General features: G+C 44.1%; 1 protein-coding gene across 2 annotated transcripts in view; it reads right to left on the reverse strand.

Annotated features, from left to right (window-relative positions):
• hapln1b (hyaluronan and proteoglycan link protein 1b) overlaps nt 1-25191 on the reverse strand; it is a 125204-nt gene that overhangs the window by 12044 nt on the left and 87969 nt on the right. For both annotated transcript variants that reach the window (XM_078564645.1, XM_078564646.1), the window contains exons 3-4: nt 23526-23894; nt 9877-10179 (exon numbers count right to left, since the gene is read on the reverse strand). In XM_078564645.1, coding sequence (XP_078420771.1) covers nt 9877-10179; nt 23526-23894 — 672 coding nt within the window. The remainder of the gene's footprint in view (nt 1-9876; nt 10180-23525; nt 23895-25191) is intronic.

Consider the following 25191-nt stretch of genomic DNA (forward strand, 5'->3'; position numbering starts at 1 on the left):
CTTCAGCTACTTGGTGCTTTATATTAATCATGAAGCACATTTCTCTATATGATTTTTAAAGAGTTAAATAGTGTCTTCCAAAAACCTTTTGCTTTTGTTTACTACAGGATGATACCAGGGATGAGAAATTATGGAGAGTTTCGATAGAGTGAAAAGGCAAGTTCGGAGAAATTTCTTTATGCAGAAATTTGCATGGGTATGTGTAATTCTTTGCAACAGGAATTGGTTGAGGCAGAGACTATTACACCTTTTAAGGGAAGAATGAATAGATATTTGAAGCAAAGGATGATAGAGAGCCAGGGAGAGAAGGAGAGATTAGTTTTGGATTGCTCTAGCAGCGAGCTGGCACAGCGCAACAGATTAAATAGACTCCTTTTGTGCTGTAAATGAATTGCTTTATGGTACAAAACATTTCTGTCAGGCTCATGTCTTTCTTTGTGAAAATACAATGGTCTAGAAAATCTGTGGGGATGTAATCCTGACAATTATGTCAGAGTCATGCCTGCCATGAAACTCTGCTGTTGACCTTGCTCATGTTTATGGGGTCGGGGGAAGGATCCTACAGTCGTGGGCTTTTGGGAATTGGGATTCATCCATGCGGCCCCCTGCCCCCAGCAATGATCTTAGAAGTGGTAATCTGGTCTGACCAGGCAGGGGAGCTGGACTCAACACCAGAAGAACAATTTGCATGTCCCCAGCATCCCCCTTAGAAAGACAGCTGCTCCAAATCCCAGCCCAGAAGTTTCCATCCCTCTCAACATTGGCCCCCAACGTAGATTCCACTTAATGATACCCCTTTCAGTCAAATACACCAAGTGTACCTGCAGTGATTAGGTGTCATGACCTGAATGAGCACTAGGAGTTGCTTAAGAAACACTGCTCTTGGTCCTGCCCCATCCTCCCTTACATTGGTGGCCTTGTGGGGAAGACGGAGGCTTGTCCCTCCTTGCAAAACTTTACCTTAAAGCTGGGATCCAGCATACCCTGGACCCAGATGGGTTTGTAGCTATCCTACTAACTTGAATGGCCACAGATTTCCTGGGCCAATAAAATAAAAATTTGAGCAACCAAACTGATAAGAAAAAATTACAGTGAAAACAGCAATAATTAAACAGATTTGTTCCTGCCTTCCACACTTGACAGTGATTACAAGTTACAATGCGCTAATTCTGCTTCATGTTGATTATGGCAATTTGTCAGTGGTTGCCCAACTTAATCTGTCGCCAAACAAAGCGAACACAATTACATTGAATTCCTTTGCCAAGATCCCAAAAGAAATAACTTTTGCCAAATTCAAATGACTTCCATTACCAGAGAAAAGTCTTCACTAAGGGCAGAATTGTCTCAGACTTGCACTGAGTGCAGCAGCGGACGGGAAATAGAACGTTTTTTCCAGCCAGCTGCAATGCCGGCTTTTCGCGCCATATTGTCTGAATCCCGCCTCATTAATCATGCATCCCTGGGAAATATGCTGGTTTGATGGTGGGCAGGCTGTCATTCTCCTGCCATTCCATTGCCTCACTGCTTCCTCACATTGGGCGCAATATTTAAAGTGCATCTGTGCACACAGCTCTCAGTGCTTCCACTCGCGACTGCTGCAATGAAGACATGGCCCTGAAAGGCAAGACGACTGCAGTCTTCTGGCTGCATTCTGCCTTAATGATGTGTCCCTCGAGTGCCTTTTGGATGCCGTGGAGGCTCGCTGTGAAGCCCCCTACCTCAGCTCTGGGTGAAGACCAGCAAGCAAGGTCACCAATCCAGCATGGGAGGCGGTGGCAGCAGTGGTCAGCTCCAATGGCCTGCAAAAGAGGACAGCCACCTAGTGCAAAAAGAGCATGAATGGTCTCATCTGTTCTGCTAGGGTAAGTGATTCTTCTCATCACTCTCAACTCACACACTCACAAACCCATCACACATCCACAGGGATCTCATACCTCAAGGGACAACACCACTAACTCCACTCTCACTCTCACTGCACCTTCACATCTCCATCAGGTTCATATCCTCTGGAGCTCGTGTCCTCATCCCACCCGTGCCTTTGCTCACCACTTAAACACTCTCTCCATCTGTTTTCATGCAGGAGAGGTTGGCTCAAAGCAGCAGCAAGAAGCCCCAGACCTTGAGGGGGGGTGGGAGGGGGAGGGTAGAGTGGCTGACATTATGCCTCTAACTCACTTTGAGGAGCGTGCCATCGCATTGACTGGTGAGGGTGTGGACTGTGCCTGCAGCATCAGTGAGGTCGGCGGCGAACACCCTTGTGAGGATCCTACACCACATCATCCTTCTCTCAATGCAATTGTGAGTGCTCTCTCTCCTGCTTTTGACTCTGCTGCCATGCGCTAATCATCTCTATTTTGGTTCACAGGGAGCTCTGCCAAATGACCGACGCCCTCAGCCAACCAATCCCTCAGTCAACCAGTCCCTCAGCTCCATCCAGGTCCACATCTCCAGCCAAGAAGACACCTCCTCCACTGAAGAGCTGGAAATAAGCAGCCTGGATGACCTGTCACTGTGCTTACTCACAACCTGCACCAGCGCAGAGACATACACCTCAGTGGGACCTAGATCTAGAGAGGGCTGGGGTTCACAATCTGGTGGTCACCTCATGGACACGTGTCTGCAGCAGGAGGAGGCAGGTTCAGCCAAGTTGCCCAGCATTTGGAGACTGCTGGGGAAGAGGCATCTGTGAGGTCCGAGTCAGATGACGAGCCTCTGGATTCAGCCTTCCAGCTTATCTTGGAGCCAGCAGAAGGCGGGTGAACATCACGCAGAACTGTTGGAAGCCCTCAACAGAGTGGCACACGAGTCAGAGGAGTGTGTTTGTCTGCTGTCTGATGAAGTGGTGCTCACATGTGTGTGTATAGAAGTCTCCATGGGAAGGATGGCAGATGCCATGGAGTCCCTGGTGCAGCAGAAATCTGAGATGTTCGCAGACCTGCACTTCATTGCAGTAGTCATGGGTGAGTTCCTGGAGCGGCAACACGAGAGGGGAACTGGCACCTTGGCATCCCTCCAGGTGCTCCTTTCCCTCAAGAAATCAGGCCGTGGCCCTTGGGTACCTGAAGGGAGGAGCAGCAGCACGCTGGGCACCCCTGGGTCATCCACACAGGAATCTCAGAGGCTTTTCTCTCCCTCCAAGTTCACTTTGCCTGTGACCCCCTCAGCCTCATTCTCTGTCACCACAGAGAGAGCAGCTGGTCCACAGGAGGACAGCCAAAACAAGTCAGAGCCCCCAAAGCTTCAGCTCTCCAGAGAACCAATGCTCTAGTCATCAGAGGCAACAGGGCCAACCATTGCACCCGCTGTCTCCACCCCTGCTGTGGATGGGGCAGTAATTGTCCTGCTTTTTGTGGGGATGTACTGGGCAATTTTCCACATAGCCAGTTTTGGAGCTATACTGGAATAGCTTCGCTAGGGGTGTGACTAGTTCTGGAGCACAAGCCTTCAGTATTATTGCTGGAATGTTGTCAGGGCCCAAACCAATGCCTTCAGCCCTTTCTTGATATCATGTGGAGTGAATTGAATTGGCTGAAGACTGTCCGCTGTGATGTTGGGGTCTTCTGGAGGAGGCCAAGATGTATCATCTACTTGGCATTTCTGGCTGAAGATTGTTGCAAATGTTTCAGCCTTATCTTTTGCACTTATGTGCTGGGCTTCCCCAACATCAAGGATGGGGGATATTTGTGGAGCCTCCTCCTCCTCCAGTGGGTTGTTTCATTGTCCACCACAATTCATGGCTGGATGTGGCAGGACTGCAGAGCTTAGATCTGAACCTCTGGTTGTGGAATCGCTTATCTCTGCCTATTGCTTGCTGCTTCCGCTGTTTGGCATGCAAGTAGTCCTGTGTTATAACTTCACCAGTCTGACACCTCATTTTTAGGTATGCCTGGTGCTGCTCCTCACATGCCCTCTTGCACGCTTGATTGTACCAGGTTTGATCTGCAGCTTGAATGGTAATGGTAGAGTGGGGGATATGCTGGGCCATGAGGTAACAGATTGTGGTTGAATACAATTCTGCTGCTGTTGATGGCCCACGGTGACCCATGGAAATCAATTGTTTGGTTTGTTTGAAATGTATCACATTTAGCATGGTGGTAGTGGTAGTCTAGTGACATTACCACAATTATACTGTTCCCTCAATGCCCAACACAAAAAAGGACATAACTCAACTTGCATCAGGTGGTGAGCGAATCAGCAAAAGGAAGGAAGCTACCTGATGCCATCTTCATTAACCTGTCACCTGCTGCAGACAGACCTTACAATGAGGTACAAGTGATTAGAATACAGAGGGTTAGCAGCATGCTCAACATCAAAAGCCACAGACTACAGACAGAGCTGAATAGTTCCAAAATCAGTGGATTAGGGCAGAGTCCATCTGATTGGTGGTGGACAAAAAGGCGAGTAACAGAACAATGAGGCTTCATGAACATCCCATCCTCATGTTAGAGCCAAGCATATGACTTCAAAGATAAGGATGAACTGTTTGGAAATGTGAGTATTGCTGAGAAAAGACATTTTTGGCGAAGCTTTTCTTCTTGGACTCATCAGAACAATCACAAGAATACCAATTTTAGGGGAAGCAACAACTTTATACTGTATGAGAAGAGAGTGCTGATTGGTTAGCAAGTGGATTGGCTTCTTGGCAAGACAAAAAAATTTGGCAACATGTCTTTTTTCAGTAATACTCAAGTCCAACCGACTGTTTGGAAGTATCTTCAGCCAGGACACAAAAAACGCTGTGAACCCTGACAGCATTCCAGCAGTACTGCTGAAGACTTGTCCACCAGAGATAGCCACTTCCAAGCTGTTCCAGTTCAGCTAGGACACTGGTATCTACCCAACAATATGGAAGATTTCCCATTCATGAGAGAAGTACAAATACAGGCTTATCAGTTTCCCCCCAGTCGCCAGTGAGGTGATGGATAGAGTCATTGATAGTATCATCAAGTAACACCTACACATCAAAAGCCTAAGAACCTATCCTGTTCTGCTCAGCTCAGGTTCAGTCAGAGCCATTTAGCTCCAGGACTTATCACAGCCTTGATCCAGACATAGACAAAAGAATGCATGAGGCGAAGTGAGGCTAACTGCCCTTGACATCAGGCTGAATCTGACTGTTTGTGGCATCCAGAAGCTCTGGTAAAACAAATAGATTTTAGTCAAAAAGTAAACCCTCCAATGGCCGAATCATACCTGAAGCAAAGGAAAATGGCTGTCACTGTTGGAAGCCAGACAGTACAGCCTGAAGACACATTTGCAGGACTTCCTCCTGGAAGAATCTTCAACACAGCCATCTTCAACTGCTTCATCAATGACGTTCTGTTTATCATAAGGTCAGGGGAGGGGTTGTTCAGGATAGGGGTTATTTGCTAATGATTCTACAGTTTTCAGCTCTATTTCTAACATCTCTCTGAAAGAAGCACACTATGCCAAGCTACAGCAATACCTGGATAAACTCTAGAGTTGGGCTGACAAGTAACAGGCAATATTCACACCATGTAAGTGCTGGGTAGTGATTATGTCAAACAAGAGAAAATCCTTGACCTTCACAGGTACCCTCATCACCAACATCTTGAGCGTCACCAGTGACCAGAAGCTAAACTTGACCAGCTTTACCAATTCTGTGGCTACAAAAGCAAGTCAGAGACTGGGTACTCTCTGATGAGTGGTTCACCTCCTCACTTCTCAAAGCCCTACTCCCATCTACAATGCTCAAGTCAGGAGTATGCAATGTTACTGACATAGTGAAAATGGCAAATACACCATCTGATGTTCCGCCATCATTATAAGCTTATTTAGTTTACAGTTGCCTATTTGAATGAATTACTCACCGAAATTCATCTAGTGGACATGATACTGAAAGATCTGATAACTGCACAATTGGACAACGGCCGGCATAATGGGTCCCTGGCCCATTTTCAGCCCACGTCTTCTAAAATAATATTTGAATACTGTGGTGGTATTTGCAGGAAAACCTTGCATAATGGGTGAAGTTTGTTTGTAAAATGGATTGAAAGGCTCATTCAGTCTTTTTTTTTTATTTGTTGTAGTTTAACGATAGACATTCTTTTATCAGAGTGGCTCACTGGGGTTTTTTTTTGGCAGCCTCGTAATCTGCAGTCACCTTCAGTCCCTGACAGACACCATACTGAGGGGAGTTATTTGTAGGCTCCTCTCAGGTTGGCAGAGGATTCCCCTGCTCTTATATTAGCGTTAAGATCATGGGGAGATGGTGGCATAGTGGTATTGTCACTGGACTAGTATTCCAGGGTACCTGGGTTTGAACCCCACCACAGCAGATAGTGAAATTTGAATTCAATAAAAATCTGGAATTAAAAGTCTGATGATGAGCATGAAACCATTGCTGATTGTTGTAAAAACCCATCTGGTTCACTAATGTCCTCTAGGGAAGGAAGTCTGGCCTACATGTGACTCTAGACCCACAGCAATGTGGTTGACTCTTAAATGCCTTCTGAACAAGGGCAATTAGGAATGGGTAATAAATGCTGGCCTAGCCAATGATGCCCACATCCCATGAATGAATTAAAAAAAAATTACAATCCCAACTAATAATGGCTTTAGGATCTGAGTTTAACTAAATACTCATCCTTAACCTAAACAATTTTTATTCATATCACTGTGCTATTTTTAATGCAGTAAAAGCAAATTTAAGACTAAAATTCTAGGGAATTACAAGGTGGCAATTCAATTGAGTGTTTCTGATGACATTACAATTTTAGAGAAGGGGACATTAGCTTACCTCACGGCTACAATTGTTGCCTTCAACTTGCAACCAGTTATTTGCTGTTCTTTACATTAAACTGCTTTTCTGAAAAAAACAGATGAATCTATTCTGGTTCAATTTTCTTTGCATTTTACACAAGGCTTACAGAATATGGTTGAGGGGGCATGATGTATTTGAAAGAATAATTAAAGTAATAGGGTCGTATAGCATCACATGATTGATTCTAAAGTAATCCCCATCAATTTGGCAACTAATTATGCTGAATATGCTTAACAACAAACAGAGAAGAAAAAGCCAGCTGGTTCTGTTACATTCAGACAATATGCAACCTACGTGCACCATCAAGTCCTCACATGGTGGGGAGGATATTGAGGCCCTGGAAAGGGACTGGTAGTGGGCTACCAGAATGACACTAAGTTCCAGTTATGCAATCTCCTGGAGAGGCAAATAAACAGAGAATAGGCTGTAGGCCAATTTACAAATAAAATCCCTTGAGGATTTCTACACAGACCTGTGAAAGCAATTAATCAAACTCCAGGAGATTGCAATAACTGATAACACTAGTTACTGTTGGCACCACCTATCCTCTATAACTTGAAATGTCTCTCATTCTTAGGAACTTATCCATAAAGCCTCAACTAAATATATATTCACCACAAATTCTGGAAACTTATTCCACAGGTTTTGTTCACATTGGAGGGCATTTGCCACACTAGGACCTATTCCATCAGTGTGTCTGATGCCTGCAGTCTATTTCATCTAAAGTCCTAGCTACTTCACATCAACAAAATCTCAAGTATATTCTGAAACCTTCATCCAAATCACTGATAAACACTGAACAGCAACGATTCTAACATGGATCACTGTGGGACTCGACTAGTGACTGAACCCAACATCTGGCCACTACTCTCTGCCTATACAAATGCAATCAATTTCCAGGGCCATTGATGTGCCTCAGGCTTAGTGTGAAATATTGGATGAGATAAACATAGTAAGAGTGAAAATATTAAGGAGTTTAGCATCTTAGGAAGTAGATAAATCAACAGGTCCGGATGAAATATATTTCAAGCTGTTAAGAGGAGCAATGAAGGAAACAGTGGAGACCCTGATCATCATTTTTCAATCCTCTCTGGCTACTGGCATGTTGCTGGAGTGCCCTGACATAGAAATATAGAAAATTCCTGGCACAGAAGGAAGTTATCTAACCATTGTTCTTCCCAAAAAAGAAATCTCACTTTCCAGCTTTTGGTCCATAGCCCCGTAGGTTATGGCACCTCAAGTGCATATCCAACTACTTTAAAATTATGATGAGAGTTTCTGCCTCTACCACCCTTTCAGGCAGTGAGTTCTAGGCCCCCCACACCCACTGGGTGAAAAAAAAATGCTTCTCTATCCCTTTAATTCTTCTGTCAAATATTTTAAATCCGTGTCCCCTGGTTATTGCCCCCTTTTGATATGGGAAAAAGGCCCTTGTTATCTATTCTATTTAGGTCCTTCATAATTTTATACATCTCAATGAAATCTCCCTCCAGCCTTCTCTATTTGAAAGAAAACAGCCTGGGCTTTTCTCATAGCTAAAATTCTCCATTCCTGGCAACATCCTCATATATCTACTCTGTACCCTCTCTAGTGTGATCCTTTCCTGTAATGCGCTGGCCAGAACTGTATGCAGTACTCTAACTGTTGCCTAACTAGTGTTTTAACATAGTTCTAACATAACCTCCATGGTGTTCTATTCAATGCCTTGGCTAATAGAGGAAAGTGTCCGGTATGCCAAAGGATGGTAGAAGCAAAAACACTTATCGCATTGAAAAAGCACTTAGATAGACACTTGGAAGTAATTTACAAGTCTACATACCATGAGTTGGAAAGTGGAATTAGGTTAGGTAGTTATTTTTCAGTCAGCACAGACATGATAGATCAAATGGCCTCCTTCTGTGCCATAGGATTCTATGGATCAGACATCCCACTTACCAGTGGGGCCAGAGATCCAGGGCCTCGTGGAATGGCAGCAGCTGGAGTCCACCTGCCTGATAGTTCCCTCTCCCAGGACAGCAGCATGTGCCAAGACAATGGCCTTCCCTCTCAGAAAACAATGACAGTGGTACATAGGAGATAAGAACAAACTATCCAGGAACACTTTCTAGAGATACATGTTTTGAGCCAGAATCCATGATATGAGGACCAACTCAGTTGACTAACTCTTCCATACAACATGAAGAGCCAACCATCAGTTGTCAACAAAGGGATTAAAATTATAGAGGATAATTTTGGGAAGTATAATGGATAGTGGAGCCTTGTAATGGTAAGGGTATCAAAGAATTGGGGTTATTAAGTTATCTACAACTTAGACTTTCAATGCTTGATGCTGGCAGAAGAGACTTACAAAATTAACTCCATGATCTCTGCTTGGTGATAGGGCTAGAAACAACATTTCACAGTTCACTCTTTAAATTAAATTTGTCTTTATTTCTAGGATAATGGGCTGACTTTTCCCAGTTATTTTGTGATTTCGACATCTGGGATGGAAACGCAGAAGTGGCCATGACAGAATTTTGGTCCTGATCTTCCTGGAGGTAGCCAATTAAAAAGACATCTCTGGGAACTCCATCCAATTCATTATGGACCAGAGAACCAACAGGCCCAATAGGAGGCCTCACAGTGATGTCAGGCTGGTAGCCCCACTGGGAGAAGTGGGTGCTGCTGATAACATGAAGGAACCTCAAGATAGAGGCGCCCTGTGAATAGCTATAAAATTGTAGAAAAATAAGTGTGGCCACATGCCAGGCCATCACTGTGGAGGGGGCAAACCCTTTGCAGGATTACCTGCGGCCACAGTTCTGAACCTCTGATATATACATCTCTGGGAAGGGAGAGGCCACCTCCAGGCAAAGTAAGCAATTATTTCTTAGGCCGATGCCATTGCTACACTATAACCAGCCGTTGGAAGGAGTACAAGACAACTGCAGTTTAACTGACTTTCATTGCCTTTTCAGTGGAAAATTACAATGAACCTGTTCAGTACTTCCATCTAATGGTTTGATTAAGACTGAACCCTATTACTGATCCAGTTTGTGAGCATATCAAAATTCTGTATCATTAAGACAGAGCAGAACATTTGAATTTCATACCTTTGTAGTTGGATGTAAAGCAGAACACATCATATTTGTCCTTTGCCTTATCTCTGTATCCATAGCTCCTGATACCAGGAACCGTATTTCTCCCTCCACATGGTTCCCTAGGTTTGGTGATAGGATACTGCACAGATCCATCACTCAGCCAGCCTGCATTACACCAGTCCATTCCCGCTCTCCACTCATCATAAAGCTGCTCAAATGAAGCAACAACTGCATCCTGATCTTCACAAGCCTTCTGAGCCTCAATAAAATTCAGATTGTAGCGACCCAGTCGTGGAAAGTATGGAAACACAACACCTAGAATGAAATGAAGAACACAAAAAAAATAGAAGTGAATATAATATATAAGCAAATATAGTTATTAATTAACATTCTATATAACATATTAATTTACAATGTTGTCAGCCGAACACATATATATTGCATTTTTAAAAAGCACTTTTTGCTAAGCAAAGGACACTTGACCTACAGCAGCTACTATGTTGCATTTGCGAAGGACACAAGCTGTCTTATGAAGACTCAGGATGGAATTTTCCATTAATGAGACTAAGTAAAGATGTGTATCGGTCCGAATCACCTGGCGGGTCGGGAGCTGATTCATCCACCCATCGTCAGCTGGTGGATTCGAAGGTCTGGGCGCCATGTTTAAAAGGCCAGTCCAACATATAATCTCACTCTCTCCAGACCACCAGAGATGTCTTGCAGCCATAAGAAGGAGGCCGAGGGCCTCAAGGAGAAGCAACACCCCGCTTCACCCACCAGGCCCTCCAGAGGTGCAGGCACAAACGCACACGCTCTATCCCAGGGATGGCTGCGGGAAGTGCAGCAGCCTCTCCTCTCCGGCCCGGGAGGCTGTCGTGGAACAGGTCAACGCGGCTGGCAACCACATCCAAAATGCCATCCAGTGCAGAAAGAGGATGAATGATCTCATCCGCTCCACCAGGGTAAGTCATCCTTCAGCTCTCTCCAATGTCAAACTCTCATCATGGCATCATGCACTCAAACGGCTACTCTTTTCAGGGGTTTCATGCTACCATTAGCGGGGGATACATATCAACACTCGTTCTCTCACCGAGACTTTCACATCACCACCATTCAATCTATCATGTTGCTCACACTCCATGAGGGCTCACCACACACAGGGGGACATGCGTCTCACCCAACCTCTGCTCCATTCCTTCTCATCACATGTCTTTCTTTCTTCTTCATACAAGTCAAACTGGTGCAGAACAGCACGAGAGAGTGCAGACTGGGGGAGGCGCGGCTGACATCATTGCCCTCACTGAGTTTGAGGAGGCTGTAACTGAGCTGGCTGGGGAAGATGGGGATTGCTCCTGTGGGGACGGGGAGACAGGCCTCTCCCACCAACCCAGTATGGATCACAGCTCTATCACTTCATGAAATCCCGACATTTACAGTGAGTCACATGCAGTCTTATCTAGCTCATGCTCATTAACTGAAATTCTGCTTTCTATTTTCCAGGCACCAGCAGATCGAGGCCCCCAAGCCAGTCCAGCACCAGTGCGAGCCCCCAGATAACATCCGAAGAGGAAGCTCCAGAAGAACCGTCATGGCACACACACGTACCCTCCACCAGCTCAGAGACATACACATCGGTGGGGCACAGATGTAGGTTAGACACAGGCTTACTTTCTGGGGAACACCTGATTGACACATCCCCGCAGCAGTCGGAGGCACAGACAGCCCAGGTCTCCGGCACTCGGAGGGCTACTGGAGACCTGCCACCCGCTCAGCCTGAGTCAGATGATGAGCTTCTGGAAACGAAACCAACTCAATGCTGGAGATGCAACAACAAGTGGTGGAACATCAGGCAGAGAATCGACAGTCACTCAGCAGACTAGAGCGAACGATGGAGGTGTCCATCCGCGTTCTGTCTGATGTCGTGGCTCAGTCATGCGAGCACGTCGATGTCACCACGGGAAGGCTGGCGACCACCATGGAGACCTTGGCCCAGCAGGTCTTGCCCTGTTTGTGCTCAGCCCTGCACTCCATGGCCACACACCCTGGTAGGTACCATCAGGATGTGGTTAAATGGAGATGAGGCACCTTGACCTCCCCCGACGTCCTGGAGTCAGGGCGGGGCCCTCGGCACCCACAGGGAGGATGAGTGTCAGACGGACAACCCGGGGGCCTACCCTCAGGATACTCCAAGAGTGTGCAGCCGCTCACAGCCCCTTCTGCCTGTGCCCCATCCACTCCAGCTGCTCAGGCCACCGAGAATCCTTCTGCACCTGAGTAGGTGATCCTTATCAGGCCCGGGCCCTCCAGCCCTTGGGCCACCAGAGGACATTCGCCAAGGTCATCACAGACATCAGGACGTAGCAGTCAGCAGGCTACCTCCACCCCTGCTGTGGATGTCGGGGCTGCACCAGTTAGGAAAGTTAAGAAAAACTGATATCACTTTTGGGTCATGGGTTTGCTATACATGTAAAGAAATTGCACTTTTGTGAATACATTTGATGGTTATGTGAATGTTCTTGGCAATTGAAGGCGTTGTGATTTAGTACTTTGGAATCCTCTTATTTCGAGGTTTAGCCTTCCTCCCACTTAGTGATAGCGTTCCACTGTAAGATTCACATTCTCATGATGTCAACCTCAGTTGAACTAGTCTCAGCACTCCTTATGTGATGTCAGGGAGATGTGTTTAAATCTTTATTTGAAGTGTGTGATATAAGCGTTTCTAACCCTTTTTCCTCAAGGAACACCATTGAACGAAGACAATTCATCAGCATCGATATTTTAGCAGCATTTGCCTCCCCTCAGTGGTAGTGGCAGAAGAAAAGACATGCACAGGAGGAGGAGAGCCCTGGGCATGTCCACATCTCAGTCGCAGCAGTGTTTGCATCATTAGATGGTGGCAAAGGCTCCAAGTCTTCTCTCGCATCGCTCTTGTTCCTAAGTGGACTTTCAGTTCCCAGAGTGACCTCATTCACAGGGCCCCACAAAGCAAAGATCATGGTCTGGTGATTCACGAGGCCAGAACGTGCAAGTGTGAATGCAGGACTCGTTCTCACTGCAAGTTGGCGGACCTCCCCTGAGATGAAAGAAAATGGCATTGAGGGTTAGGTGAGATGTGGCCATATTCCCTCACTTAAACCTTACTCTTCCTAGAACCTGTCAGCAATGAACATTTATCATGGGCACATCTCCCATGTCTTCCTTCCTCCATGGCGTGATCGCGCTCATACTGACCCACAGCAACCTCCTGAAGTTCTTCAGATCTTCATTCTCCGATGAGCTCTCGTCCTCCTCCAGGTCATCCTCTGGCAGGGGTTCACCTCTTTGTATTGCCAGATTGTGAAGAGTGCAACATACTGTGATGATGTGGGAAAGCCTGTCGGGAGTGTATTGGAGTGAGCCACCTGAGCGGTCCAAGCATCAAGCGCATCCTCAGAAGCCCTATGGTCTGCTCTATAAGGGAGCGTGCGGAGATGTGAGCAGCGTTATACCTCTCCTAGAAACGACTCTGAGGGCGACGCACTGATGTTAACAGCCAGCATTTCAGTGGGTACCCCTTATCCCCAAGTAGCCATCCCTGCAGATGTAATGGCCCCTCAAAAATCTCAGGCACCTGGGAGTGACTCAGGATGTAGGAATCATGGCAACTCCTAGGTACCATGCACAATTGTGCAGTACGTGCTTCCGATAATCACACAACAGTTGTATGTTGATGGAATGATAGCCTTTGCAGTTTATAAACATTAGGGCCTGCTGTCATGGAGCCCGTATAATTACATAGGTGTAGTCTATTGCATCCTGCACTCATGGGAAGCATAAGATGGCAGCTAAGCCAGTGAATCTAGCAGCCTGGCTATCTTCGTCCACAGCAAACCTGAAATAATGAAGGGCCTTCCTGTAAAGGGCATCTGTGACCTCCTTTATGTATCGATGTGTTGTGGACTGATAGATACTGCATGGGTCCCCTGTTGATCCCTGGGAAGACCCAGAGGCAAAGAAATTGAGCGCTGCGGTCACCTTCAAAGCCACTGGCAGGGGATACCATCCAACTCCACATGGCATCAGGTCTTCATGAAAAATGTGGCATACGTGATGTACCAGAGCTTGGGACAAGTGCAGACATGCACAGCATTGCCTCTCACTCATTTGTAAATAGGAGACTCTTCTACAATAAAGCCTAGATCTGGAAAGTCGTCCCCGTTGTTTGGGTCTCTCCTCCTGACACTCCTGTTTATACTCTGGCTCCGCTTGACCATGTCCCTCCTGCTGGAGCTGCACGTGGAGTCGCATCTCCCTTCTTCACCTCCTCCATTGCATTAGGACCCTGACAAAGGCAGCATTGAGTCCTAGATCCATATCTGCTTTTGCCTTCTCTGAAAGGAAACATTGAGGATGTTAATGATGCAAGGGGAAAGAAAGTGAAGCTCAGGAGATGACACGTTTGGAGACTGTAAGGGTCCATAATATTTCCTGACCTACTTGCATGGCGGCTGATGCCGCCTTGTCCCTGAGACACTAGCAGACACATCGAGGTGACCATGATGGCACTGCAGATATGTAACATCTTGAACCCTACATGGGATGCTAATGTTTAATTGAGATGTGTGACCTAGCCTAGCTCTGTGCTTCAAAATCTGATGTGGCATATTACTGACCAATCAGTTGCTCATGATCAGTGAGCATCTTTGGCCCATTAGGAGTATCAAATCTGGTGAACACGTGACAGGCCTGCATTGATGGAATACCATATATGATGCAGCTGTGCCTCCTTCACAAATTCAACATTCCTATGTGTTACTCTTGAGATGCAGTGACTGCGATGTGAAGCCACCGAGTTCTGAGTAGCCCTTTAACAGAGCTAATGAAGCCATTGGCTTTCAGTGGCTTTCATTGCTAGGAGGTCTCCCTCCTTTCTTTCTAAGCAGACTCCTGTTCACTCCTGCGGCAACAAGCGGTTAGAGGGTGACCCCCTCGTGTTTGCCCTTTCCCCCTACTGCCATTCCACAGCCTTCCCTCCCTGTTGCCCCCTTCATGTTTGTCAACCCCACCCTTGTCTCACAGCCTACCCCTGGTTGAAGTGCTAGTTTCTGAGCATGGAGGGCTGCATGAATACCACAGCGTAGTGGTGTTCTTCAGGACAATGTAGGCAAAGAGCAGGAGCAGACCAACCCTACAGCCCCGGCAGTGTGGCGTTCACCGCAACAAGACTGACGCAGCACTATGGCAGGTAGGCTATGTTTGTTTCACTCACCTTGAAGTTAAGAGGGAACTGAGGTCTGATTGTGCGTGCCACCCCTTTTCAAATGGGTTTGAGGCTGATGTAATTTCCCGTTGGTGTGACACAAGATTAGAAGGCCTGACAAGATTCCGGCGAGCAGCTGTTTTAATGAGCATTCATGACATGCAAATGGCATTCATGCCACTAGCTGGAGGGATAACTGGCCCACCATAAACCCACCATTGGGAGAATTGCAAACTGTTTTATGCCGGCAGATTTCCGATTTTTTGCCTGCTGCTGGATTCTTCGCTCCCACCTGCCACGAAACCCGCTGTGTGTGCATTGGAAAAATTCCATCCACAGAGTCTACGGAACTCTCAGAGACAGCGGCTAAGACAATTCCAGTTTGAAACTAGAGAGTGGTCACGTGACCCAGCTCGTGGGTGAAATATACTGGATTTGAACTAACAGCCAGAGAGACTGCCACAAGGATAGAAGGGGCAACAGCCCACTCTCTTCTTCTGAAACCTAGTTCTTCAAAGCTCAGCTGTTTGTGGTTTGAAAACCCACTAGAAGATCTCATTGCTGCAAACCAAGAGTTCTTGAAGGAGGATTCCAAATCAACACCACTGTCTCTAAGAGAAAATAGAATCAACCAGCCACGGCTGCAGAGCCACTACTCCAGTGAGAAACCCAAGTGCCTGTGGAAAGTGACTCTTCAGCTATAAACAAGCATCCGGACAATCTGTGAATAATATTTTCTTACTTTAATATTTTAATTGGCCAAGTTTTAAGATCTGATACTCTGTAAAGTTTTATGTTTTTTATGTGCATGCTTGGGGTGTTGTGTGTGTGTCTGGGTATGTTTTGTATTCATGGAAAGTTGAATATATTTGTACATTTTAAACTTTTTTATTAATAATTAATAATTTCTGCATCTTTACCCGAGTGAGTTTTAGCAATAAGCCTATTTATTTGTTAACTTAAGGAACTTGGCTGGCTTATGTCTTGCATCAAGCTATACGACAGTTAAGTACGTATACTGAATTGGCAATATCAACTTTTCAAATTCAAACCTTTTTAAAAAATTCATTCACGGGATGTGGGCTTCGCTGGCTGGGCCAGCATTTATTGCCCATTTCTAATTGCCCTTGAGAAGGTAGAGGTGAGCTGCCTTCTTGAATCGCTACAGTCCATGTGGTGTAGGTACACTCACAGTGCTGTTAGTGAGAGAGTTCCAGGATCTTGACCTAGTGACAGTGAAGGAACGGCGATATATTTCCAAGTCAGGATGATGAGTGACTTGGAGAGGAAATTCCAGGTGGTGGTGTTCCCAACTATCTGCTGCCCTTGTCCTTCTAGATGGCAGTGGGTGCGGGTTTGGAAGGTGTTGTCAAAGGAGCCTTGGTGAATTCCTGCAGTGCATCTTGTAAATGGTAAAAGCAAAAAACTGTGGATGCTGGAAATCCAAAACAAATATAAAAATACCTGGAAAAACTCAGCAGGTCTGACAGCATCTGCGGAGAGGAATACAGTTAACGTTTTGAGTCCGAATGACTCTTCACACACTGTTGCTATGGTGCGTCAGTGGCGGGAGGAGAGAATGATTGTGAATGTGGTGCCAATCAAGCGGGCTGCTTTGTCCTGGATGGTGTCTTCTTGAATGTTGTTGGAGCTGCACTCATCCAGCCAAGTGGGGAGTATTCCATCACACTTCTGGCTTGTGCCTTGTAGATGGCGGACAGGCTTTGGAGAGTCAGGAGGTGAATTACTTGCCTCACGATTCCTAGCCTCTGACCTGCTCTTGTAGCTGCAGTATTTATATGGGTAGTCCAGTTCAGCTTCTGGACAATGGTAACCCCCAGGATGTTGGATAGTGGGGGATTCAGTGATGTCAATGCCATTGAACATTGAGGGACGATGGTTGGATTCTCTTTTGTTGGAGATGGTCATTGCCTGCCACTTGTGCGGCGTGAGTGTTACTTGCCACTTGTCAGCCCAAGCCTGAACATTGACCAGGTCTTGCTGTATTTGGACATGGACTGCTTCAGTATCTGAGGAGTCACGAATGGTGCTGAACATTGTGCAATCAGCAGCGAACATCCCCACTTCTGACCTTATGATGGAAGGTCATTGATGAACCAGCTCCCAATATGGTTGGGTCGAGGACGCTACCCTGAGGAACTCCTGCTGTGATATCCTGGAACTGAGATGACTGACCTACAACAACCACAACCATCTTCCTTTGTACTAGGTATGATTCTAACCAGCAGAGTTTTCCCCCTGATTCCCATTGACTCCAGTTTTGCTAGGGCTCCTTGATGCCACACTCTGTCAAATGCTGCCTTGATGTCAAGGGCAGTCACTCTCACCTCACCTCGGGAGTTCAGCTCTTTTGTCCATGTTTGAACCAAGGCTGTAAAGAGGTCAGGAGCTGAGTGGCCCTGGCGAAACCCAAACTGGGTGTTAGTGAGCAGGTTATTGCTAAGCAAGTGATGCTTGATAACACGTTGATAACATTATTTTACTGATGATCGAGAGTAGACTGATGGGGTGGTAATTGGCCAGGTTGGATGTGCGGATTTAAACTAGATTTAAATCAACTCAGGAGTGGGACAAAGGGAGGAGTCAGTTCACCCCTCCTAACTTGGTTGTAACAATATGAAGAGTCTACTAGTCATATGTGCATGATTACTGCAAGCAACACAAACACAATGATACACAGATTGTCAGATATGTGTAAAATTAGATACTTCAATTCAAATATGTACTCATTTAACATTCCTTACAATGACTTGCTAGGACCTGAGGGGCATTCTGATCCTGTGAAATTTCAATTATTCATTAATAACATCTGCACACTGCAGCTGATGTTTTTGTGCAGCTTTTCTCCATATTGCCATAATTTGACTGCGACGCTTACACAATTTGCACATTTCTCCTGCAAAATTCTGTGTATATATCTTAAATTTCAGAACAGATTGTCAAAATACTGTTGCAAAATTCGTGAAGAACCAATGAGAGGATTTCACGTGTTTTTTTTCACTGGACTCATTACTATAAATTTATTCATACATACATATGCATGCCTGCAACCTTTCCACATAAATCAAGTCAAATTGAATCAAATAATATAAAATCTGTCAGCTTTCAGGGTGGAAAGCAAATTTAAATTATTTAAAATTGGCTGAATTGTGCGACTCTCCTCACTGCCTTTTTGTATGTTATTTTCCACCCCACCACCGCCCGCCCCCCACCCCGCCATCTCATTAACTCCTCTGAAGCATTCATTATCCCTGTCTGAAATTTCAGAAATAGCTGTTTTCAGGCCAAAACAACTCTTGATCCAGCTTCGAGGAGATGAATCTTTGCAGTGAGTTGGTTAATCTTTTGGATTTTGTTTAGATTTCTGTCTGGCCATTCTGAAGCAGTGGGCCTGCACACAACTAAGCTGCGCAATCAAATTAATTTTAATTAACCAATATAGCCAAAACCTGAAATTTCCTTTAATAAAAATTTTAAAATGCTGGAAATACTCAGCAGGTTAGGCAGCATCCGTGGAGTGAAACAGAGTTCATGTTTCAGGCTGAGATGAGCTTTCATCAAAACTGAAATTTCCTTTATTAGATTTACTGGGGTTTTTTTTTTATTCTCAACAGTTCAAAACGGAGAAATATAGGGCAGTGTCTGGATATGTAGGACAAGTTGTAGCTCAATTTAAATTTAAAAATTAACTATCTGTTAATTTTCACAGCATAAGAGGGTCTAGAAGTAGGATTCGAACTCTTTGGTAAATGTCACAATTCCCCACTTACACAAATCTGATCCAGTCACATTGTCAGGAAAGTGCCAGTGATAAAATTCTACAGCTTTTGTTGAACGGTTGCATATAAGGCATTCAGTATCCACTTAAAATTTAGCAGAGGGACACAAAGATCAGCTTGAAGGGCCCCGACGTGTTTCTGTTCAGCCTCCTGATTCCCTAAAGTTTTGCAGTTCTTCTTTTACCCTGGACATCTGATGTTATACCTCTCCTCTAGGGATATGGAGAGCTGGTAAGAAAGTGGAGTTGAGGGAGAAGATCTGCCATGATTGTACTGAATAGTGGAGCAGGCTCAAGGGGTTGAATGGTCTACTCCTGGTTCTATTTCTTATGTTCCTGCCGATTCCTTGACCTTCTACTGCTCTTGTCCTTGTGCCTCAATTTGCTGATGTTGTGTTATTCCCCATCTGTCCTGGACTCCTGACCTTGCACTTCTCCTTTTCCTGCCCCAGGTTCCCCTTCATAGTATTACTGCTGAGTTCTTTGGTGTGTTGCCATTGATCTCCTAATATGGATCCCAGTGTTCTCTGGGCTTCTCCAAGCTGATTCACCAGTAATGTGTGCTCTTAAACATGAACATTATACTGAATCTGGCACACTTCACAGAAAGCACATTAGAAATAAATGCTTTTTATTGAGGTAAAACCTATGAAATCTCAAATCAGTTGTCTTTTTTCTTCTGAAGTTTCATTAAAGAATTGTGAAGTATCAACAGAAATATTGAGAATAAAATTAATTTGATGACAGTATTTTCAGTTGTAATTATTCATTCATTATTTGAGGGGCAGGATTTTTAATTGGAAATTGATTGAAATCCTGTCTATTAATTGTGCCAAATCTTGTGCTAATGAATATTATTCAGAATTGCAGAGAAAAACATAATTTAAACAAAATGTGGGACATGATCTAAAACACTGCGTTTCACTATCTGGGTCAGGCTGCAGTGCACTGCAGCGGCTATTTGCAGATGCTATCTCACCACTGATTGATGTGGGAATCTGGTCTACTACCTCTTTATCTAATGTAGTAAACTCATAACTTTCCCGATTGGGAAAGAGAGCATCAAAAAGGTAACTGCTATATAAAATTACATTTCTAGTTCCAGTCTGAAACACGTAAATATAACAAATAAACTGAGACATTTTGCAAAAGTGAGTACAGGTCTATAGTACCTGAGCATCAACATTAAGGACACTATCAACAGCCTGGGTTACCATTGGCCAGAAACTGTACTGGACCAGTCATATAAATACTGTGGCTACAAGAGCAGGTCAGAGGCTGGCAATTCTTGGGTGAGTAAAGAGTGACTCCCAAAAGCCTGTCCACCATTTCCCAGTCTCAAGTCAGGAGTGTGATGGGATACACTCCACTTGCCTGAATGAGTGCAGTTCCAACAACACTGAAGAAGCTTGACACCAACCAGGACAAAGCAGCCTGCTTGATTGGCACCGCATCCACCACCTTAAACACATTCACTTCTTCCACCTTTGACATGTAGTGGCAGCAGTGTGTACCATCTACAAGTTGCCCCAAGGCTCCCTCGACAGCACCTTCCAAACCCATGACTTCGAAGGACAAGGGTAGCAGATACACGGGAACATCATCACCTGCAAGTTCCCCTCTAAGCCACACACTATCCTGACTTGGAAACATATTGGCGTTCCTTCATTGTTGCTGGGTCAAAATCCAGGAGCTCCCTTCCTAACAGCACTGTAAGTGTACCTACAACACATGGACTGCAGCGGTTCAAGGTGGTTCACCACCACACCTCAAGGACAATTAGGAATGGGCAATAAATGCTGGCCTAGCTAGCGAAATCTACACCCTGTGAAAAAATAAATTAACAAAAAGCTCTAAATTCTCAATTAGAAACAACCAGAGCTGCCAACACTGGGGAAAGGTCAAGAGTAAAATTTATTACCAAAAGAAATGTGATAGATTAAAAACTCATTTCAACGCATGGAGGAGCTGTGTTTATTTTTTATGAGTGAAGCACATTGAAATAGGTCACATTTTGACTGCGTTTCAATGCAAATGATTGAGACTTGACAGGCAAGGAATTACCATACTGGTGCTGCAGAAGTTTGGCACATTGCTGTTATAGACAGATTTACACTTTATAAAACCTATCCTGTGCCTTTCCTGGGAAGTTCTATTTCTATCTTCGGTGCAAAAGTGGGAAGTTATTGCTCCATAAGAGCAACTTCTCTTATGAGTCTCTCCACTATCTCTTCTAAAGCTATTACTACTGCCTTAGTTTATACTCTGCTCAATTATTTTATATGAAATAGATCCCTCAAACATATATATTTTTAAATTTAAGAAACAACCATCTAGTCATTCCTTCTATAATCAGAAGGTGGAACCTATTTTGTAGCTTTCTTTTCCCCGCATTTTTAGAGTGGTTTGTATACTTTAAAGCATATGATAATTGGCAGCACATCATAAAACTGATGGGATGGTCATTATCTGCTATTTTAAGGATGGTGGTTCTTAACAATGTAATTTAGTTCCTCTCTTTCATCACAATTAGATCTCAGTGAAAATTATGCCAAATGTCAGAAATTCACTTTTTAAAAAATATATATATTCCTCAGAAAGGAAGGCCTTCTTATCATACAGGACACCAAGTGATAATTTCTATTCTGTCCAGCAGAGTCCAGAATTTTCAGAACCTCATGGTGCCTTAATAGAAAGAAACCTCATGAGATAATTGAGAAAAATACACCAAAAGGTCCAAATAAAAATAAGTACAGATAGACTGGATAAAGACTCAAATATTTGTGATATTTGAAGGAGGGAGAAAGACACAAATGAGAAAAAAAAAAATGGGTGGATTAGAGCGATTGAAGAGTCTGACAAAGGGCGAGATCTTCCGCCAGGATCGTCTAGTCCTGCTGAAAGTCAGTGGACTTTCTGCTGGGCTGCCAAATTTCCCACAGTGAGTTCAGAAAATCCTGACTAAAATTAAAGAGCCTGCTCAGCAATGCTCAGTTTGGGGTCCACCGGGGCAACTCGGCTCCAGACCTAGTTACAGCCGTGGTCCAAATGTGGACAAAAAAGTTGAATTCCAGAGGTGAGATAAGATTGACTGCCTTTGATGTCAAGGCAACATTTGACTGAAATCAAATCAATGGGAACCAGGGAGGGTGCAGAAGGGAGTACCTTTGAGGTCTGGATCCAACATAACATAAGAACATAAGAACTAGGAGCAGGAGTGGGCAATTCAGCCCCTCGAGCCTACCCCGCCATTCAATATGATCATGGCTGATCTCATTTCAGTCTCAACTCCAATTTCCTGCCCTCTCCCCATAACCTTTCAACCCGTTACTAATTAAAAATCTGTCTTTCTCCTCCTTAAATTTATTCAGCGTCCCGGCATCCACTGCACTCTGAGGTAGTGAATTCCACAGATTCACGATCCTTTGAGAAAAGTAATTCCTCCTCATCTCTGATTTAAATCTACCACCCCTTAGCCTAAAACCACGGCCTCTCTTTCTAGAATGCTCCACAAGGGGAATCATCCGCTCCACGTCAACTTTGTCTATCCCCTTTAGCATCTTATATACCTCAATTAGATTGCCTCTCATCCTTCTAAACTCTAGCAAGTATAGGCCTAAACTGCTCAATCTCTCCTCATAAGACAAGCCCTGCATCTCTGGAATCAATCTAGTGAGCCTCCTCTGAACTGCTTCCAATGCAACTACTTCCTTCTTCAAGTAAGGGGACCAAAACGGTGCACAGTACTCCAGTTGCGGTCTCACCAATGCCTTGTACAGTTGAAACAACACTTCCCTATTTTTATACTCTGTTCCTTTAGCAATAACTGCCAAAATTCCATTTGCCTTCCTTATTACCTGCTGTACCTGCATACTAGCTTTTAGCGATTCATGCACGAGGACACCCAGATCCCTCTGCACTGAAGCATTCTGAAGTTTTTCTCCATTTAAAGTTGCCTTTTTATTCTTCTGACCAAAATGGATAACCTCACACTTATCCACGCTAAACTCCATCTGCCAAATTTGATTCAAATCCTGTCCAATTGATTCAGCCTTGCCTGTCTACTGGATGGAAAGATCTTAAATAAAATGTTCTGTTGAACAGTCTTACGGACTCAAAACGTTAACTGTGTTCCTCTCAGCAGATGCTGTCAGACCTGCTGAGTTTTTCCAGGTATTTTTGTTTTTGTTTTGGATTTCCAGCATCCGCAGTTTTTTGCTTTTAAATAAAATGTGTTTGATCAGTCTTCTACTGAGGTGCTTGTAGTGGTCTGAGGTGAGTTCCACAGAATTTATAGTATTTTTTGAGACCACAGAATGAAACTGGCACCAATTGACCAGTCTAATGTGGAAAATGGCAAACTCACACTGGTGCATTAGGGGAGGCTATGCTGAGATTGGAGGAGGGCATGTTAACAGGACAGAGTAAAAGTAGCTTTGCTCTCCCTGCCCAGGGAATACTAGTTGCTGATATTGGGTGTTACAGTCCTTTGAAATGACATCATTCACCTGAATGAATACAACACTGAGCAAAATCCTTTTCAAGAAATGCACTCTACCATGATATTTAGTGATAATGAAACAAATAATTCTTTTGCATATAAAAATTTAAACATTTTTGTACCTTGAAGATCCAGCAGCACAGTTCCGGTGACATCGTCTAGTCCCTCAATTATTTCACATTTGTAGTTGCCGTAGTCCTCCAATGTTAAATCTGTTATTGTTATAGAGGCATCATTCTCATTTTCTCGAAAAACTCTTCCTTGGTAGTTTCCAAAACTTTTCCAGTTGTTTCCCAATGAAACAAATACATCAATTTCCTTGAGGTAATCTGAGGTGAGTTTGGTCCACTTGATCCTGACCTTAAGAGGGGCTTGCACTGCACGCACAGGCACAGGTTTGTAATAGAATTTACAGGGCAGAGTGGCATTGCTACCTCGGTATGAGACAACTTTAGGCTGTTCTATCTTTATGCCCAGTCGTGATCCTTTATCTACAAAAAGAAGAATAATGGATAGTGTTAACAAAGATCCTGTTGCATCACCTTTATGTAATCCTTATACTGCAAGGAGCAGTTTAACGCCATAACTTGCTATTGAAGTAAATCAATATTGACAATTTGATACATGGAAGTTGAGATGGAATAAGTATCCAAAGTTTGCCTTAAATGCTCAGATAGCATAGTACCAAAAATGTGCCCAATAAATGTTTAAAACAAATTTATTAATGTGGAAAGACCTTCTTAATTTAAGTATTCCTGTTTGTTTTAATATTATTTCTGAAGAATATTCAGAATGCCTTTTGACTTTTAAGAAGTTTTTTAGTATATGAATGTAAGTGCTACCTGCAATTCTTTATTTGGGAGAATGAAAAATATCATAAATCAGACAACTGCTTTTAAAATTATTATTTCAGAAATATGTGAAAATCAAATTCAAGGATTGCAAAACTATAGTTCAATATCTTGCAAAAGGGATGCCAACATCATACTTTTTGTTCATGAACTCCCAAATAAGCCATTATTTGCATGAATAAACAAGCTAATAGAGGGTGTAAAGTAGATCTCTTTTGGATGATGCAGATGATTAACTATCCAAATCAAGTATCCCAAGAGGACTCTGCTCCTGGCTTACCGCTTACTAGTAGAGATCTGCTAACAATTCTGCTATAGGTTCTCAGATTCTATAAACGGTTTGATTATAAGTCGTGTCGCTAAGCTATCAGTAAGCATTCTAGCTTCTTAGTCATTTATCAACTTTTCAAGCAACCAGCCAATCAATGCGTTGCATCAATCTCTGCCTCATGAGTCTCAGTTAATGAACAGCTCAGTTCCTATTTCAATAATGATTCAGGAATGTATTCTGCAGGCCACTCAGATACAAATAAACAGACAAATATTACATGAATTAATTCACTGAGGATTATTAGCAATTAACTATATCTGATAGAAATCTGCTGTGGTTTGTTCAGTTGGGCATTATCATACATTAAGGAGCCGTTCTTGGAATGAAGGAAGGAAGAATGATCAAGTTTAATAATACCAGGAGACGATTTGAAAAAGAATTGTAGAGAACCAGAGTTAATCAAATATGTGATTGGAACTAGATGAGGTAATACTCTCCACTTGCCTGGGTGAGTGCAGCTCCAACAACACTCAAGAAGCTTGACACCATCCAGGACAAAGCAGCCGGCTTGATTGGCACCCCATCCATAAACATTCACTCCCTCCACCATTGATGCACAGTGGCAGCAGTGTGTACCATCCAGAAGATGCATTGCAGGAACTCACC

The sequence above is a fragment of the Cetorhinus maximus genome, chromosome 2 (assembly GCF_964194155.1).
Source record: "Cetorhinus maximus chromosome 2, sCetMax3.hap1.1, whole genome shotgun sequence".
In the NCBI taxonomy this organism is placed as follows: Eukaryota; Metazoa; Chordata; class Chondrichthyes; order Lamniformes; family Cetorhinidae; genus Cetorhinus; species Cetorhinus maximus.